The following is a 19,669-nucleotide window of genomic DNA, read 5'->3' as shown; positions in this document are numbered from 1 at the left end:
TCTCCTTGTGCCTTCCATCTTTCCCAACATCAGGGTCTTTTCCAGGGAGTCTTCTCTTCTCATGAGGTGGCCAAAGTATTGGAGCCTCAGCTTCAGAATCTGTCCTTCCAGTGAGCACTCAGGGCTGATTTCCTTAGGAATGGATAGGTTTGATCTTCTTGCAGTCCATGGGACTCTCAAGAGTCTCCTCCAGCACCAGAATTCAAAAGCACCAATTCCTCGGCGATCAGCCTTCTTTGTGGTCCAGCTCTCACTTCCATACATCATTACTGGGAAAACCATAGGTTATATGGACCTTTGTCAACAAGGTGATGTCTCTGCTTTTTAAGATGCTGTCTAGGTTTGTCATCGCTTTTCTTTCAAGAAGCAGGCGTCTTTTAATTTTATGATTGTTGTTCACCATCTGCAGTGATCATGGAGCCCAAGAAAGTAAAATCTCTCACTGCCTCCATTTCTTCCCCTTCTATTTGCCAGGAGGTGATGGGACCAGTGGCCACGATCTTAGTTTTGTTGTTGTTGAGCTTCAGACCATATTTTGCAGGGGCGCCGACTTATAAAAAATATTGGGGGGCCCATACCAGGGTCCTGGGGGAGGGAGAACGCGAGAAGCAGCACGAGCCTCTGAGAGAACGCGAGACCCCGCGCAGCTGCTGCTCCTGCCTCAAGGCAGCGGGTTGGCCGGGTAGGCGTCGGTTCCTTGCTTGAGCAGGACCCCCGTGCCTGCCCGCCTCCCTCCAGGTAGACCGGGTAGGTAGGAACCTGGCCCTTTGTATAGAAGCGACAGGCAGGCGGCCGGCAGGCAGGCAGGCAGGGAGCGTGGACGTTCCCTGCCTGCCTGCCTGCCTGCCTGCTTCCAGGTAGACCGGGTAAGAACCTGGACCTTGGTATAGAAGGCAGGCTTGCAGGCAGGTAGGTGGCTGCTGCTGCTGTTCGGTCGGCCGGCGGCTCCTTTGCTTTGCTTGCTGCCGCCCAGGCCCCGGGAGCCACAGAGCCAGCGCCGCCTGAGGAGAAATATCCAGCCCATTCAGAGACGCTGCTGCTTCTCTCTCTCTCTTGTTCCGTTTGGATTCCCCCTCCCACCCGGCGGCTCCTCTGGCGCGTCCTGGCAGCAGTGGCGGCGGCGGCGGCAGCTCCTCCTGCAAAACACTTTCCCCTCTCCCTCGGTGTGTTTGTATTTGCGTGTGCGTGCGCACGGCGAGCGAGTGCACCTCCTGCCTCTCTCTCCCTCTCTCTCTCCCCCGCCGTGCCATCTCCTCGGGACTCTCCAGTCCTTTTGATGTCGCCGCGGCCGCAGCGCTGGCCCGCCAGACTTTACACGAAGGTTCGCGCACTAATAATTTTCTTAAATTATTGGGGGGCTCCGCCCCCCCAATCGAATTTTTGAGGGGGCTCAGGCCCCCTCAGGCCCCATGGAGTCGGCGCCTATGATATTTTGTGCTCTCCTCTTTCACCCTCATTAAGTGGTTCTTTAATTCCTCCTCACTTTCCGCCATCAAAGTTGTGTCATCTGCATATCTGAGGTTGTTGATATTTCTTCCAGCAATCTTAATTCCGGCTTGGGATTCATCCAGTCCAGCCTTTCTCATGATGAATTCTGCATATAAGTTAAATAAGCAGGGAGACAATATACAGCCTTGTCTTACTCCTTCACCAATTTTGAACCAATTAGTTGTTCCATATCCAGTTCTAACTGTAGCTTCTTGTCCCACATAGAGATTTCTCAGGAGACAGATGAGGTGATCAGGCACTCCCATTTCTTTAAGAACTTGCCATAGTTTGCTTTGGTTGACACAGTCAAAGGCTTTTGCGTAGTCATTGAAGCAGAAGTAAATGTTTTTCTGGAACTCTCTAGCTTTCTCCATAATCTAGCACATGTTTGCAAATTGGTCTCTGGTCCCTCTGCCCCTTAGAAATCCAGCTTGCACTTCTGGGAGTTCTCGGTCCTTAGGCAAGGCTAAACTACTTACACACACACACACACACACACACACACACCAAAATTGCACGCACACCCCACCCCAAAATTGCAAACTTAAGGTTTTTTTTAAAAAAAACAGCTAGGAAAAACGAAAAGTGCAAAAATGCTAGATTTAAATCAAAATTGCAAACTTAAGTTTTTCAAATATCAGGTAGGAAAAACGAAAAGCACCAAACGGCTAGATTTATCTGAGATCGCAAGATCTAGGCTTATCGCAGATCTCAGCAGCAAAGCCGTCTTTGATTATCTTCAATTGCAAAATCTAAATCTATCTTAGATCTTGGTAGTGTATCCATAATAATAATTATAGTAATAATATTTATACCCCGCCCACCTGGCTGGGTTTACAATCTTACTTTGCTATGAGTGATTGCTAGAGAAGAATCATTTGCAGCACTGAAATGACTTCTCAGCGGTGCAAGCCTGGGCATTGTATATGAACGTCCTGGGCTGCCCAGACAACACATGGCATCCATATATCTCAGGAGACAATGGAAGAATGATACAGGAGAGACATGTTTTATTGCAGAGGGACTTCTATTACATGAAAGTCTGATTTTGTTGCTACAGGTGCCACATTGTGTATCACGCGCTCCACCAGTTAAACTCAGTCCCCGAAGGTGCACTCTTCCATTGTCTTCTGAGACAGATGGATGCCAACAATGTTATTCTGAACCCCAACAATTGATTATCATTACCTTAGATGGGTTACACAGACTCCCGTGTTAAACTAAATACAGAGGGCTAATAGAGTTCTGCTCCCTAGACAATCCTTGGTGAATAACAATAAGACTAGCCTAAAAGTGGCATTACTGCTATGTCTTTTTTAGGTTTTCAGAACTCAGGATAATCATGTTTTAGGACTCTGTGTTAGCATAGGTTCGGTATATTGTGGTACACCTGAGAGCTCGGGTTATAAAGTATCCATAGAAATTGTGAACGTAGAATCAAGAGTTGGAAGAGGTTCCCTGCCTCCTCTTTAAGGCTCCTAAACAGTGCAGTAACTTTTTCAGTTTCACATCATGTTGAGCCATAAACATTAAATGTTGTCACTTTACACGACTTGTGTTGGTAGTTTTCACTGTATCCATTGAGAATAGGACAAGAAGTGAATGGGGCTAATGTTGAAATGAAGTTGCTTTAAGGAGCCCAGCTCCAAATAATATCCCTTTTCACTGTGTGGGAAAACCTTGCAGTTACATATAATCGATGTTTATTTATGAATAAGGTCCTTTCAGTAGCTCCATGCAAGACCTATCCCCAATAAGCATAAAACATTAATGTACCATGAGCTAAAGTAATTGAATGAAGGGTAAAGCATGCAACCGCTACATGGAGTTGGCAACATTTCAACATGAGTGTTTGTTTGGATAAAGATATTTCACAGCTGATTTAATACATTAAATCCTAATATGTTTCAGCAGAAGATATCTGTGGCTTGCTGGCATTTCCCTGGCACTCAGTCCTTGACTATCCAAGCTTTGCATGTTCTTGCATTTATCCAACAAAAATGTAACTTAATTATTTATACCCTTAGTAGTTCTTTCAAGGAATTTATATTTAATCACATAGCAGCTATCAGTTGCAGGATTTTAAATAGTTGATGGGGATTGGGAATTCAGCAACAAGAATCTGGTTCTGAATCTGCTGAGCCATTACACACATTTCACATCATATGAGCTGATCCTCCTAAATGTATAGTAGCATGTTACTGAAGAAGATGTGCAAGTTTGAAGTGCATTAAAAGAGCAACAGATTTTGAGACCATGTGTCTACAAATCAGAAGCAAAATAATCTCCCTTTTGCACCAGCAAAATCTGCTCTGGTGTTATGTCCACCTGCCCCTAAGTAGCACAAGTCCTAGATGTCCTTTACTAGATGTTGGACGCAGGTGGCACTGTGGTCTAAACCAATGAGCCTCTTGGACTTGCTGATCAAAAGTTTGGCGCTTCGAATCCCCGCAACGGGGTGAGCTCCCGTTGCTCTGTCCTAGCTCCTGCCAGCCTAACAGTTCGAAAGCATACCAGTGTAAGTAGATAAATAGGTACCGCTGCGGCAGGGAGGTAAACGGCGTTTCCGTGTGCTCTGGTTTCTGTCACGGTGTTCCGTTGCGCCAGAATTGGTTTAGTCATGCTGGCCACATGACCCGAAAAGCTTTCTGTGGACAAACGTCGGCTCCCTCTGCATGAAAGCGAGATGAGTGCTGCAACCCCATAGTTGCCTTTGACTGGACCGAACCGTCCAGGGGTCCTTTACCTTTTACCTTTATTAGATGTCCTAGCTTTGGGATAGCAGCCGCTGCCTTCATTTTGTTTCACATTCTAGTAGCGATAGTAGTGACACTGTTTTTCCTCAATCGCTGGCACAATTTTTGAAAAGGTGATTTTTGGGGGGGGGTTAATGGGGGGGGGAGGAAACCTGCCTTCCATATGATACATAAGATCAGGTTGCAAGAATGATCTAGTGTAAGTAGTTGTTTACACATTGGCACTCTGATCCAAATATTCTTACTGGTGCCTGTTCCTGTAACACTGGAATAATATAATGGTTTAGTCCAGAAACAGGCACATCCTAAACATGTATTTACCGGTGCAACTGTTAAGTTCAGGCCAGAGTGTTGGATAGAGTGTTGAACTAGGACTTAGGAGACCTGAGTTCGAATCCTCACTCAGCCATGAAGTTCATTGTGTGGCCTTGGGCCAGTCCCTGCTTTTCAGCCTCGCCTACCTCAGGGTTTTTGTGGGGATTAAATGTGGAGAGGCAGAACCAATGTGCCCCTCCTTGAGCTAACTGAAGAAAAAGGTGAGAGATAAAAGCAATAAACAAATGGATAAAGGTACTTAATTCTTCTCCAAAGCTGTAACCTTGTGCCTAGTTGCTGGAGTATAAGGCCCAGAGACTGGTGATGCTAGCATATGCATAACTGATAGCAGGATCAAACCCATTCATGATCCAGTTAGAGCTTTGTGCCTGTCCCTCATCTAGCAGCCAGGACTGCACATGTGATAGTGCTGATCAGTTGTTCAACACAAGAAGGTATGGGTTTTGATTTATGCTTCTCCACCCCCACATACTGAACAGGACATTACTGCTGTTCTTGATAGTCTCTCCAATGATTTTTCATGCAGAGTGCCAATTTGCCGGGCGGAACATCTCCCCTTAGGTATCCCACATGCAGGGATCTTGATATAAAATGCACCTCTTAATATAAAACATGTATAGTTGGCAAATGCAGCAGTAGCACCATTAGTGCTTCCAGTAGCTTGTGTATTTTTGGACCAGGTACTTTGTCACCTTTGAAACTATGTATTGAGAAATGAGTAAAATAACAGAGGTATTTGATGATTGATTTGTGTGTTTTGTCTGTTACTGCTAAGTCCATTTAAGTGCTTTACATATTTTCTCAAGAATACAACCCTACGTTGAGAATGGGCCCTGGACTAGCACTGAAATATACAGACCTAATTTCTTACCGTAGTTGTACAGGTGGATTTTTGTTGTTGTTTAAACAAAACTACATTTATTTTACAGTGTCAATTTTGTGACAAAGCTTTTATGAACTATTCCTTCCTGCACAGTCATTTGCAACGTCGCCACGCAAAGGAACCACACTCTGGTGAGTTATGAAGCGGGAGAGGAAATCTCATAATGGGCAGTGTAATTCATTTTTTCCCCCTGGGTGAAAAAGCAAACAAGAAACAGCAGTGCCACTCAAAGAACAAGAGTGATTTTGAGATATAGCTCCAATCCAGCTATAGTTAATCATAAGTAACTCCCATTGAAAGCAATGGGATTTTAGTTAGCTGTTTCACTGACATCAGTAAAATTTGGAACTACTAAAGTAAACTGAGAGTTCCTTTCTTCTTTTTTCACATTTAATAAATGCAAATCTATGTGGAAATGCATGGGACATGGGTGGCGCTGTGGGTTAAACCACAGAGCCTAGGACTTGCCGATCAGAAGGTCGGCGGTTCGAATCCCCGCAACGGGGTGAGCTCCCGTTGCTCTGTCCCTGCTCCTCCCAACCTAGCAGTTTGAAAGCACGTCAAAGTGCAAGTAGATAAATAGGTACCGCTCCAGCGGGAAGGTAAACAGTGTTTCTGTGCGCTGCTCTGGTTCACCAGAAGCAGCTTAGTCATGCTGGCTACATGACCCGGAAGCTGTACGCCGGCTCCCTCAGCCATAAAGCGAGATGAGCGCCACAACCCCAGAGTCGGTCACGACTGGACCTAATGGTCAGGGGTCCCTTTACCTTTAGGTGGAAATGTAACAGGTTCACATCTGGATATTTGTCCGTTTGACATGCTTTAAAAAAATCACTGTCAAGGAATCCTGACCCAAGACCCAGGTCAGCACTTCCTTAGTAGGTCTGGATCTTGCTCAGAACCCAGGATCTCTATCCACTGCACCAGGCTAATGTTTTGGGAATGTTTTGAACAAAACATTTCAGTAGAACTTAGACTCTCAAAGTAGCTCACAGAGCTCCTTCTTGTCGCCTTTGGCTGATACTGCTCTGAGGCAGAATACACCTGGCATCATGGTTTGCAGAATAAAATTTGGAAATGCATTCCTGAAGTGCCTCTGTAGGAAGAGCTGTGTTGCCCAAAATAATAAGAAAAAAAACCCCATGTTATCACCAAATATGTATTTCTTTTAATAGATCAGAAGCAAAAAGTGCAGACGGGTCAATTACAGGAGGAGATCAACAAGCTGAAGGAGCAGTTACAGCTCACCAGGTCTCAGTTAGAAGCTGAGCAACATGCATACATGGTCAAGTTGTCTAAGGTAGGGCATACTCTGCGTCAGTACTCTAAATGCAGTTGGGTGGTATCCCAAGTAATGCATTATGGATGTGATCCTGAAGAGACATACACATGGTTTAATCCCATTGAGTAACAGAGAAAATAGGACCGTAAATTTTCAAATGGCCATATTCCTCTGCCACGCAACATTCATTGCCTATTCAGTCTATCAGGCATGGATAATCTTTACAGGTAGTCTTGAGTCACTTTGGGAACAGAGATTATTTTGATCCATAAATGCATGGAGGTCTAGATCCGTGTTTCCCAAACTTGGTTTTCAAGCTGTTTTTGGACTACAGCTCCCAACATCCATAGCTAGCAGGACAAGTGGTTGGGGATGATGGCAACTTCAGTTCAAAAACAGCTGGAGATCCAAGTCTGGAAAGCACTGGTCTAGACAAAAGCAGGCAGGCATCTGGGTAAGTAGGGACAGGAAGTCTGAAAGCAGCTCAGTTTGTGTTTGAGCAGCATGTTTTCTCAGACTGAGGATCCAAGTGAAAATCAGATTTATGGGACTAGGAGGAACCCTGCAGACCTCTTGTGCCACTTGATTTCTATTTAACTGGGAACTGTCATGCCAGAATCTGGCCAGGATGGGCTTTCCTGTTATACTTTCTGGGCTTGATGAGGCATGTGACCCTCACCTGAGCCTATTCCAGCTTGAGGAATCACCCATCTCCTCCCCAAGCTAGCGAGCCCCACCTGGGCTGTGGGTCCTTATCTGCCTTCCCTCAAAACTAACAGCTGTGAATTCTGGAACCCTGAGGTCAGAGATGGTACATCCCATTTCACCACTTGATAATAATAATAATAATAATACTAATTTATTATTTATACCCCACCCATCTGGCTGAGTTTCCCCAGCCACTCTGGGCGGCTCCCAATCAGTGTTAAAAACAGTACAGCGTTACATATTAAAAACTTCCCTGAACAGGGCTGCCTTAAGATGTCTTCTGAATGTCAGGTAATTATTTATCTCTTTGACATCTGATGGGAGGGCGTTCCACAGGGCGGGCGCCACTACTGAGAAGGCCCTCTGTCTGATTCCCTGTAGCCTCACTTCTCGCAATGAGGGAACCGCCAGAAGGCCCTCGGCGCTGGATCTCAGTGTCCTTGAGGCAAAACAGAATCTGGTCGTCTGCAGTGGGTGGCGCTACAGCCTATCATAGAGCTAACAGAGCTAGCCAACTGCTCCCTGATCTGTCAAATCTTCACAGTTGGCCAGAAAGTGAGACACTCTGCTAGAATCTTTGGTTTGAGATCCCTGCCCCTTGCAAGTGCGGCAAGTGATAAGCCAGAGGGATGAAGCAGCAAAAGCAGTCAGAAGCCAAGAAATCTCAAAGCTGAGTACAAGCTGAGGCAAAACGAATTAATTAGGACTGGGATGAAGGTAGAAGCAAGAGGGTTTGTTAAAATTGGAAGCAGCAGGGCAGAAGAAAAATGTCTGGGTCATCCGTGATGGGACAAGGAGGATGTTCAGGAAGTTTAAATAGAAGCAGCAATAACCAATGCCTTGTTGTGCTAGCAAGCTGGCCATGTTTTCTGAAAAGATCCATTATTTTTCAGTGTTAAGTGAAACTCTTGTGAGTCAGAGATATTTTAGAAGAGAGATACTATCAGGAGTCAGTAACCTTTCTAAAGCTGCTGATTCTCACTTGGATGAGCAAACACAGGGCATGTGATTCTGCCACCTTGTTGAAGCTAAGAAGGAACCCCTGTGCACGCTGCCTTGAGTTCCCTGATGGAAGAAAAGCAGGATACAAATGTATAAAGTAAAGCCAACCATAAAAAGTAAAAGAATGAAACTCAAAATTTCTCAGCCTAGGACCTGTGTGTTGCTTGGAACTGTTCGGTTTGTTGTATCCATGAGAGAATTCTCAGAATAACATTTTAAAGCAATTTCAGGAGTATGACGAACACAGATCCAAGGAGGAGGAGATTCGGCAGTTATTTCACAAATGGAAAGAAGAAGAAAAAGACAAACTGGCCAGTGAACTAGAGAAGATGAAAGAGATGTTTATGAAGGAATTTAAAGAGCTAACTGCGAAGAATACAGAATTAGAAAATGTAAGTAATTGAGAAGGGGTTTCAGCTGGCCTGCACACACCTTCAAGGGGTCTTGACTTGATCACTTGCTTAAAGTTCAAGACGTGAGCTTCTGGGGAAAGACGCTTAGGATTTTCTAAGAGCAGAGCTTTATAAAAGCCTTGGTATATTCATAAATCTAATTTCAGTCCCAAGGACCAAAATGTTGCTATGTCATTTAAACACTTGCTGTGATCCAACCAAAGACCAAACTTGCATGGAACCAGGTTTTCCATACATATCCTTAGCTGCATGAGGCTCTTTTATGCAAACATGTGCATGTTTCCTCTGACTCATGCAGCTTGGCCAGACTGTGAACATAAAACCTTAACATAGCAATGCCACCCATCACAGTTATGTAGGGACAGCAAGGGGCTACCTTTATTCTCTACCCTGCCACTATCAAACAGCTCTTTTGCATTATTACTATTTTCTAAGAGGCCATTGAATTTACAGGGTTGGGTTGGGATCAATGTTCAAAAAATGGTAGTTGATGGATTCCTAAACATTCAAAGAAGGAATCATACTAGTTATGTCTTCAGGGGAAAGAAGGCAGAACACGTACACCCAACCTGTGAAATTGCTGATTGGTGTGCCTGTTGTTGTTTGCAAATTTCCATCCACTAATACAGTACATATTTGGATTTTAGCCTTTTATCATTTTCTCTCCCCCCCCCCCCCGCTCTTAGCATCTATTAGAAGTCCAGAAGTCTAACAATCACCTGAAATCTAATTTGGGCACATTAAAGGATAGCTATGAATTTCCAGAAGAGAAACACCAGAGTGCTGTAGATCAGCAGGAAGCAGTGCAGGCTTTAGAAAAACAGGTAATTTAACGCAAATTCCATTCCAGTTGCCTTGTTTCTAATTTGTGCAAAGTGTATTACCCTGTACATACTAGATCAGAGCTTTCCAAACTGTCGCAACAAGTTAGTGTGTCGGCTGCAGTGTGTAAGTGTGTTGCGTGAACACTCCCCATGCTTCTCATAGGGCTGGAAAGGGGTTAGTTTAACCTCCAGTTTGCTGCTTTTCTGGTGGAGACACACACACACACATCATATAAACTGAAATACGAGTATGTTAATACAATTAACTTTATTCTGTCTTACGTAGGACACTGAGTGGAAGGCTAAACTACAAGCTCTTAAAGAAGAACATGGCAGTGAAAAACGCATGGTAAACAAGACTGTTTGTGATTAAAGGGGTGGGGGAATAGACATTGGCTTGGATCCTAAAATAAGTCATCCTAAAGAAGTTAGCGGAAAGAATGTTTCTCCTCTCCTTCCCACTTCTGCCATCTATGACCCTTAAGAGTCTCTTGGGAGGATGGGAGGGCACTCCCGAATAATGTGGGAAGAGGGGCTGCAGGGGAGAAGGGGACAGAAAACTTTCTTTAACTCCCTTACCTCAGGATCCAAGCCAATCTGCTCTCATGACATTATCTAAGGACCTGGCAAACTGTTCAGAATGGGTGTTAAAATTCACTCCTGTTGTGTTGCAGAATTCATTTGAATATTCTCATTGAAGTCATTTCACATTCCGTCCTTGCACTGAAAACTTCAGTACAGAGGTTGACTTTTTGCAATACAACCAGCTGGTTAGGGGGTGGCACCTGGTCTTGTCTTAGCCCTTGAGAAGAGCACAGTTAGAAATAACTTTGGATTCTGTGCTTTGGTATTGGAGGCATCAGCAGAAGTTATGATGTCATATTCACCCAGGAAGGGACATAATCATGTGACCTCTCCCCCTACCCCAAGTCTGTTGCTGGTCTTTTCTCAGCTTTTCCCCAGGACACAGCAAGTTCTTTCTCCTCCTTGTTACCTGTGCTTTGCATCAGGCCTAACCTCTTCCTGATTCTTGAAGCATCTTCTTTCACTCTTCCAAATCCCTGAGTTCCACACGTGGCTCAAGCTATATTCTGTCAGACTGGCCCTCCTAGCTTTTGCCCAGCCTTCACCAGATGCTGTAGGAGAAAAGTGACCAGAAGTCCACTAGCAACAAGACGTTCCTTCTCTTCCTACAACAAGACACCAATCTAGGCCTCAAACCAACTATTCTTTGCAGACAGGTGTCAAACCTGTCATCAGTTCTGCCAAGATCTGGCAACTCGGCTCTAAGGACATAATAATATTCTTACCAGACCTTTATTACATCCATATTATGTCATCTACAGGTTTCAGGAGCTTCTTCTACCTGCTTTGTCCTCCAGCCCATCTCTCTGAGCAGACCTGGTACACACTGAATGTTCACAGGCTACTTAAGGCATGTATTAAAGGCACCACTGCCTTCTGACGAAATGAAAATCTGTTGATGTCTTTTTGTCCTGCATCTGTAAGGAGATTTTTCTCCCCCCAGTGCCACCGCTAGAAAGTGAATCAAGGCATGTGTTGCCTACACAAGGCATATCATCTACCAACACGGTTGCACGTTACAGTCACTTCACCTGGGCTGCAGCTGACATGTTTTCCAGGCGCTACAAAATAGACTGCTTTGCCTTAGCAGAAGCTGTCTTTGGGAGGGCAAATGTTCCAGCATGTAGTCCTTGCCTCATTCGGAATGCACATCCCATTGTTGGATGTCTCCAATGTCAGACACAGAATGGAACATCGGTTGCTCCCCATGGAAGTTCCTTTTGTTTTGGCACGTACAGGCCTCGTGCCTAAGCTTGGCACTTCTTGTAACACTTTCACAAAGCCAGCAATTCCTTCACCCTTGTTACTCGGGCTCCTACACTCCTACTCCCCTTCTGTATTTATACTCTTCTAGATACATTTTGTCTCACGTTTGGCTCCAGGACAGAATTGAGGGATGACTCCCCTCCAGGACTGCACTTTGTGAAGAAAACAAGGTAACGGCAGTCCCTTCATTCCTGAGCAAATGCAGACGTACTAATCCATTGTTTAATAACTCCATACACCAAACTGAACAAACCTTCGTAGTGATTAATCAGCGTCCAATTTCCCATCAGCCATGCCATCAGACTTTCTTCCAGTTTCATCCATTCTTAACGGCTATTTTTTGTGCCATGGATCAGCATAATCTTCCTAGCCAAACATTGCATGGAGTCACATGTAAAAAGCTAAAATCCCACCAGTCAGTTGCTTGAGGAATAGAATGGGAGACTGGATTTCCCCCCCCCCCCATGTTCCCCCTTCCCCAGCAAACCAATTAGGCTAGGTTTTTACTTTTGAAAAAAAGGGCTCTGTCTGCGATGTATTGGATCAGAATCGGTGTTATTTTTACCCACAGGACAGTTCCCTGTCTTCTCTTTATGCCAACTATATGTGTAATGTGTATGGGTTGCTCGTGCGTAAGTTGCCGCCACTCCTGGCTATGTTGCCTTGCTAAACCTTTCAGTCTGGGCAGCCCTTCACTTCGTGGCTGCCTCAGTCGCTAGCAGAATCCGTCAGTGGGCGTTTCTTAAATCTTTTCCAACATAAAAGTTGTTTGACACCCAGTCTCCTCCTACGCTCTCTGTGCGGAAGTCTTCTGCACAGGGAGGGCGTGGGTAGCGGAGGACCCGTGCTCTCCCCGCTGGTGTCCAGTGAAGAGTCCTGGAGCCCTCTCGCCGATTCCCCCATCAGCCCCTCTATATCCCTGGTGTTGCGCTGATTTGCTTCCCCATCTGCGGAGCTGCCTCTCTCCCTGCTGGGCCCTTCTCCAGCATCCTTTGAGAGCCTTACCTCCGCCTCTAGCTCCGATGTCAGTTCCCTGGCAATATGCAACTGAAATTTGTAATTTCATTCCCTGTTATTTTAAAGGCTTCTTCTGCATGGTTTCCCCCCTCTTTCTCCAGCCATTATGTCTTCATTTCTGTGTGTGGCTGATTGCTTATTTACTTATTTGCTTATTTACTTCCTTAATTTATACCCTATATTGAAATGCACGAGGGCAGCTAACAAAATTAAAACGGCAAAAAGCAATTACGTGAGAGCTTTACACTGCTGCGAAGACAAGCCTGCTAGGTCAATGAACTTATCTGTCTGGTCTGTGATGTGCTTTGTCCCCATGGTGATCCCCAAGGAGGATACTGGTATGTCAGAAACAAATCCACATTGGATGTTTTGCCCCATCTCTGGAACTTCCAGTCAACAAAGCCAGGCATGTCTGGAGAAATACTCCCTTTATGCCCCACCCCCCTCCCTCACAGGCGTTTTGGATGTCACAATGACTTTCAGATGCAGTCTGCTGGAAGGTTCAGGAGACAGCTGACAAACATGCTAGGTATCAAGGTGGGTCTTCGGTGAATTTATTTCAAGCTCCTCATATCATTTTCTTTTTGAAATAGCATCATCAAGAGCTGCACATGACTTTTTCTGTCTGTTATAAGGATCTGTGCACCCTTAGGATATGCCCACGGAAGAGATAAACTTCCCAAACAAGGGCTAAAATAATAATAACAGCAAGAATTGATAGATAACCTAAGCATCTATTTAAAGACAAAAAAAGCCCCTCAGCCATTCATCCTCGTGTGAAGGTAGAGGTTGTCTGTTGCTTTGTAATAAGAGAATGAGCTCCATAGGGTTATGGATTTCCATTTGCTATTAGTCCTTTGAGCTGGAACTTTTAAATGAAAGAAAATAGGAACTAATCCAATAAGCATTTTTTTAAAAAAATTAGTGAAATATTGGAATATTTTAGGTCTCATTTGAGATCAATTTATTCTTCCATATTTGACACCTTCAGCTTACGTCCCAAATTGAGAAGTACAAAGCACGTAGTGAGACCTGCAGTGCAAGCAACATCTTCTATAAGAAGAGGATAGAAGAACTAGGCCAGAAACTGCAGGAGCAGAATGAACTCATCACTACGCAGAAGCAGCAGGTCTGTTCATATAATATTGTTACATACAGTGGTGCCTCGCAAGACGAAATTAATCCGTTCCGCGAGTCTCTTCATCTAGCGGTTTTTTCGTCTTGCGAAGCAACCCTATTAGCGGATTAGCGGGTTAGCGGTTTAGCGGCTATTAAAGGCTTAGCGGCTATTAAAGGATTAGCGGATTAGCAGCTAAAAGGCGCTTAGCGGCTTAGAAAAAGGGGGGGAAAGCAAAAAAAAATCGGAACACTTGCAAAGCTAGCCCATAGGGGAAATCGTCTTGCGAAGCAGCTCAAAAACAGAAAACCCTTTCATCTAGCGGGTTTTCTGTCTTGCGAGGCATTCGTCTTGCGGGGCACCACTGTATCGAAAACCCAAAGCAGAGTGGAACATTCCTCTTTGAAACAAAACAAAACAAACCCTTGAAAAATACAGATCGATTTTCAGCTGCTGTACCATATTTAACCAACCCATACATTTCAAATTGTGTTCTTACAAACCATGATCCTGATTTCTGCAGGGCTTAGGGCTGTTAGAGAATGACTTTCCCCAATTTGCAGCCCCATTCACAGGGGGAAAATGGGGGGAGTGAGGGTTATTTTTCCAATTTGGGAAGGGAGGGGTGGGTTGAAAATTTCTGAAGGGAAACCTGTGCTGTGTTTTTGTTTTGCAAAAAGCCTCCTTTCTATTGCTCCTCTCTCCCTCCCTTGTCCGGGGAAGTGATATCCTGGTGAGTTTATTCACCACCTTGCTCTAAGGATGCTGCGCAGAACTGTCATCGCAGCAAGCAGCCACCACTCCTGCCTGGCCAGCAAACTAGCTAGTGCGTCACTTCCTGCCCCCAGGACAAGGAGGGGGAAATAGGAAGGAGCTACTTTGTCAAGGTTAAAAAAGAGGAGGGGGGAAACCCCTTCTCTCCCATTCAATAGATCAACTCAGTTGGTCAAACTGGGAAACAGTTTTAGTATTACAGACGGATTCCATAGCATTGGCTGTAACAGACCTTAAACTGGCACAGAAATAGCATCCAGTGGCATTATATTGATGGGATGTTCAGAGCACTTAAAGCAACCTCCCTCCTATGATCAAGCCAGGTTTGATCATGTTAGGGTTCACATTAAAAGGTAAAAGGGACCCCTGACCGTTAGGTCCAGTCGTGACCAACTCTGGGGTTGTGGCGCTCATCTCGCTTTACTGGCCGAGGGAGCCGGCGTACAGCTTCCGGGTCATGTGGCCAGCATGACTAAGCCACTTCTGGAGAACCAGAGCAGCGCACGGAAACGCCGTTTACCTCCCCGCCAGAGCGGTACCTATTTATCTACTTGCACTTTGATGTGCTTTCGAACTGCCAGGTTGGCAGGAGCAGGGGCCGAGCAACGGGAGCTCACCCCGTCGCGGGGATTCGAACCACCGAGCTTCTGATTGGCAAGTTCTAGGCTCTGTGATTTAACCCACAGCGCCACCCGCGTCCCAGGGTTCACATTAGGCAGGAACAAAGGTCCCTCTCTCTCTTTCCAGCCCCTGAGCCACTCCAGCAGTCGTTATCAGAGCTCTGGCTGGGGCTGGCTTCAGATGTTTGAATCAAGCTGCCGCCTCTTTGTGGGTGGGGAGGGTGCAGCTGGGCTAGTTGTCCAGCCATCAGGGGCTCTTAGGTCAGGGGACAAAACAATCCCACCCTGCCCTATAAGGCCTGCACATACCCACCTCACCTTGTCAAAACAGCAGGGATTTAGCTGGTACCACCCCATAAATGATAAAAGTCGTCTCCTTTCTAAATCTGCACCTACGCTTGACTCTCTCTGTCGTCTCCTTTCTAAATCTGCACCTACGCTTGACTCTCTCTGCATTTCAGATAGAGAAACTGGCTACAAAAAAATCAGTGGAAAGCGTCAAGTCATCTGATGGTAAGTGGCAGCAAGAAGGACTTTAAAATTCCTTTGTTTTTATCTGCTTGTTCATCATTGTTCTCTTAACAAATTGTTCCAAAGTATATAATTCAACAAGTCATCTTTTTTTCTAATTGCTTTGAGAAAGTCTGTTGAGAAGTACAAGAATCTTAAGCCTATATTTCTTTTCTTTCCCAGGGAAAACGTCAACACAGAATGTTGTTCAGCCCAAATCCAGTGTATCGTCCATGCGTGGTAAGTTTTTGTAATAGATCTCACATTATTACTGATCTTCCAGGATGACAGCAAGTAACATCTAAATTTAATTAACACAGCAATATTTTTTTTAATTGAGAGGTCTTGAAAAGATCACTGTCAATACTTCTTTCTATTTCTAGACAAAACTGAAGCTTTTTACTTGGAATGTGAAATTCCATAGTAGTGGAATTGACTTATTAGTTAACTGATTTTGTTACCAAATGACCTCCGCGTCTAAATTTAAGGCACCTAAGAATAGGTGCCCGAGGCATCAATTTACCCAATAGTTGAGCTGACCTTGAATAAACCATAATAATTGGATTGTAAAATAGCAAACAACCTCATTACATTTTGTTTTATTTCAAGTGGTCTCTTAATTTTAAAAAAGCAGCACCGTGAGGCTTTCAATTTAAAAAACCGTTGACTGGAAAGCCTGTTCCCAATAATTATTTTATGAAGACTTTGCACCATGAATGCTACTCTAGTGTTTTATTCTTTGATGTTTTAATCTATGTTTTAAATTTTGTACATAGCTTTATTTTTTTGCAAGCCACTTTGAGACCCAGATGTGGCAATATGCAGGGTGTAATAATAGTTAAAATATTCATCGTATGGCAACTGCACTTTTCATTTCACATTTGGGTTGTTTGAATGGTCACTATGTCTCCAATCTCGCAGATATGTTTATGATCACAAGGGCTGTGTTTGGACATAATACTGGCCAAAAACCCTTGTTTAGCAAAGTAGTCTATGCACAAGCTGTGTGTTGGTACACATAAGAATAATTTTATTATTTATACCCTTCCCATCTGTCTGGGTTTCCCCAGCCACTCTGGGTGGCTTACAGCGTATATAAAAACATAGTAAAACATCAAACATTAAAAACTTCCCAATACAGGGCTGCCTTCTGATGTCTTCTAAAAGTTATGTACAGTGGTACCTTGGGTTAAATACGCTTCAGGTTACATACGCTTCAAGTTACAGACTCCACTAACCCAGAAATAGTACCTCGGGTTAAGAACTTTGCTTCAGGATGAGAACAGAAATCGTGCAGCAGCAGCAGGAGGCCCCATTAGCTAAAGTGGTGCTTCAGGTTAAGAACAGTTTCAGGTTAAGAACGGACCTCCAAAACAAATTAAGTACGTAACCAGAGGTACCACTGTAGTTCTTTATCTCCTTGACATCTGTAGGGAGGGCATTCCAGAGGGAGGAGGCCACTACCGAGAAGCCCTCTATCTGGTTCCCTGTAACTTTGCTTCTCGCAGTGAGGGAACCAACGGAAAACCCTCGGAGGAGGACCTCAGTGTCCAGGCTGAACGATGGGGATGGAGACGCTCCTTCAGATATAGCTCATGCACTCTCTGCTCTCCTCCTTTCATGAGGTGAGGAAATAACCAGCATGCCATAGAGTGGCTGGCTTAGCAGAGCACCCAAACCAGTTCTCATGAGACCCACAATTAGGAAGCCAAGAGCAAACTCTGGATTCTAGATCATGGATCTCCAAAACAAACCACAACCACAGTTTCAGATGTAATACTAAGCTAGACATTCCATGATGTGTTACCCTGGAAGGGAGGGGTTAACTCTGGTTTTTGGTCAGCATTATGCCTGAAGACAGGTATAGATTTAATATCTTCCAGTGGCAGCAATTGTAGCACATTATAGCTCCTAGTTCAACTAATTGGGCTTGGAAAGGTAAAAAAATGGAAGGGACCTTCTTCACAGTTTTATCATTCATTGTTTTATCAGGTCCATTTCCTCCACTTTGGACAGGCACCAGGGTGATTGTCTCCATTAAATTTAAATCCATACATGTAATTTCAGATACTCTCCCGACTATACTAAGAATAATAAGCCTTTTTCAGTTTTCGAAACAACTTGGGTATTCATTTTGGATGATTTTGCTGGTGATTTTCTATTTTATTTATCTCTGCAGGTCTTTTCTGTCTCTCTTTTTATCTCTTCCTACCTTGTTCCACCCCCCTGCCTTTTTAAAATTAATTTCAAAATTATGCCTTAAAGGGGAAACACTACTTTTCCTACTTTCTAGCAAACAAGACCATGATTAGTAGAGCTGCATTGTGTTTTCATTCAAGTGAAACAGCTGAAATAGGCAGTGTCATCTTCATGAGTGAATAAATTTAATATAGTATCCCAGTTTTTCTTTCTTTTGCAAAATAGAAGTTTCCATCTGATATTCATTTCTGCTTTTTGGAGAAACAAGCTTAGATTTTTTTGTCTTCCGTGGAATTAAATGAAACAGATCCATTTCAGTACTTAATTTATTTAGATTTCTAGCTCATTCTAAAATAAGGGCTTAGGGAAGTAACTGCACTAAAATGAACTATGACAAAAGCTGACAAATGAAAATGTTTTTTTTTATTAAAAATGCTACTTCAAATAATAAATGCCTTAAACCACCCTAAAGTGAAACAAACACATAATCTTGGATGCGTTAAATTTGTCAAAAACAGGATTTTGTCGCTTGTGGGGAGAAGGTTAGTCATGTCAAAAGTTCAGTTTAAATCAGCAGGACTTGGGTTGCAATTCTATATCCACTTACCTGAGAGTAAACACCACTAATTTCAGTGGAACCACTAAATTCAGTAGACATTATTATTAGATTGCACCGTTAGAGCAAAACTCAACATGAGAGCTCTATGAAGCGATTCCCTATTGCCTCTTTCCCACTCCTACACAAACAATATACAGCAGCGGTTCTCAACCTGTGGGTCCCCAGATGTTCTTGGACTACAACTCCCATCACCCCTGAGCTCTGGCCTTGCTGGCTAGGAGTGATGGGAGTTGTAGTTCAACAGCATCTGGGGACCCACAGGTTGAGAAAGCCTGATCTGCAGGGTATGTGGCTGCATCTGGGGGAAGGTTGCTTAGTTAACCTTTTCTTTCCAAGCCATTTCCTTAATAGATGTTATGTCCTGATGTTTCTACCCGGAAAATGACACGGGGGTGAAAGAGTTAAGCCCACTGCCTGATCCTCTCCCTGCCTGGGTTGAGAACCCCCAAGCTTCTTGGGGATCATTCACAGGTGACTCATGACAACCATGGGGCTGCCCGCCCCCCATCCTGTGATGGGTCACACACTTGTCGTGGTCAGATCACTTCCTGGTGAATGTGTGCCTCTGCATGCTTCCCCCTCCTTCCCTCTGAAACCTCTGGTTCAGGAATTACCTTCCATGCATGGTGAGCAGGGAAGAAGCCCAGGAGCCTAAGACCTAGCATCTATCTCACTACACATGGAGGTAAGAGGGGAAAGTCCCAGGTACGGCCAGAGGCTTACTTTTGTTCTAATGCTAAAGACCTACAACCACTCCGCTTGCAGGTAAAGCTGAGAAACAACTGCAGCTTAACGTGATGGAAAATATTTCACTTCCTCCATGCAAATTGCTACAGAGAACAGCATTCGCTACCTTAAACACATCCCTACAATTTGAATAAACTTCTATCACGAGTAATGACATTTTTACTGGGCTCTGAAGTTAGTGGCTCAGAAGAACAAATAAAACAAATGCGGCACCTCCATATAATCTTCTGCATAATTTTCACCCTTTGGACCTTTATCTTGACCTGCTTCTGTCTGTCTGTCTGTCTGTCTTTTTGCTATTCCTCTGTTTCCTGATTATTAGAACAGGCCCATTTGGTGCACATCCTGGAGCCCATAGAGGAGCTTCCAGAGGATGGAGAAGGTAATGGAAGGGCCGATCAAATCATCTGTGGCCTAACGTGGGAAATGTTTACTAGGAATACTAATGTACATGTTTATATGTTTTCCAGAGTATCAGTCACGTAGGCATGTTTTCATACTGCATGGTAAATTACATTTTCAA

The 19,669-nt window shown here is 44.2% G+C and overlaps 1 protein-coding gene and 2 long non-coding RNA genes across 5 annotated transcripts in view; 1 reads left to right on the top strand and 2 right to left on the bottom strand.

Moving 5' to 3' along the window:
* The window catches only part of DZIP1 (DAZ interacting zinc finger protein 1), a 35,211-nt gene that overhangs the window by 1,133 nt on the left and 14,409 nt on the right, over positions 1–19,669 (top strand). Inside the window, exons 2-10 of one of the 3 annotated variants that reach the window (XM_082218612.1) lie at positions 5,510–5,594; positions 6,639–6,763; positions 8,686–8,847; positions 9,555–9,692; positions 9,979–10,041; positions 13,044–13,097; positions 13,552–13,689; positions 15,533–15,584; positions 15,765–15,821. In XM_082218612.1, the coding sequence (XP_082074738.1) occupies positions 5,510–5,594; positions 6,639–6,763; positions 8,686–8,847; positions 9,555–9,692; positions 9,979–10,041; positions 13,044–13,097; positions 13,552–13,689; positions 15,533–15,584; positions 15,765–15,821 (874 nt within the window). The remainder of the gene's footprint in view (positions 1–5,509; positions 5,595–6,638; positions 6,764–8,685; positions 8,848–9,554; positions 9,693–9,978; positions 10,042–13,043; positions 13,098–13,551; positions 13,690–15,532; positions 15,585–15,764; positions 15,822–19,669) is intronic. The other 2 variants (XM_082218610.1, XM_082218611.1) reach the window with 2 other exon arrangements.
* On the bottom strand, positions 9,946–12,144 carry LOC309530203. Its single transcript, XR_014218674.1, has 2 exons — positions 11,797–12,144; positions 9,946–10,828 (listed from the first exon to the last, which is right to left on the bottom strand). It is a non-coding gene; the product is annotated as an uncharacterized lncRNA (long non-coding RNA).
* On the bottom strand, positions 13,596–15,584 carry LOC309530225. Its single transcript, XR_014218700.1, has 3 exons — positions 15,506–15,584; positions 14,055–15,463; positions 13,596–13,724 (listed from the first exon to the last, which is right to left on the bottom strand). It is a non-coding gene; the product is annotated as an uncharacterized lncRNA (long non-coding RNA).

Source organism: Podarcis vaucheri (genome assembly GCF_965113315.1).
Source record: "Podarcis vaucheri genome assembly, chromosome: 4".
Taxonomy (NCBI): domain Eukaryota; kingdom Metazoa; phylum Chordata; class Lepidosauria; order Squamata; family Lacertidae; genus Podarcis; species Podarcis vaucheri.
Note: the sequence above shows the minus strand (reverse complement) of the source record. Positions and strands in the feature narration are given on the sequence as shown.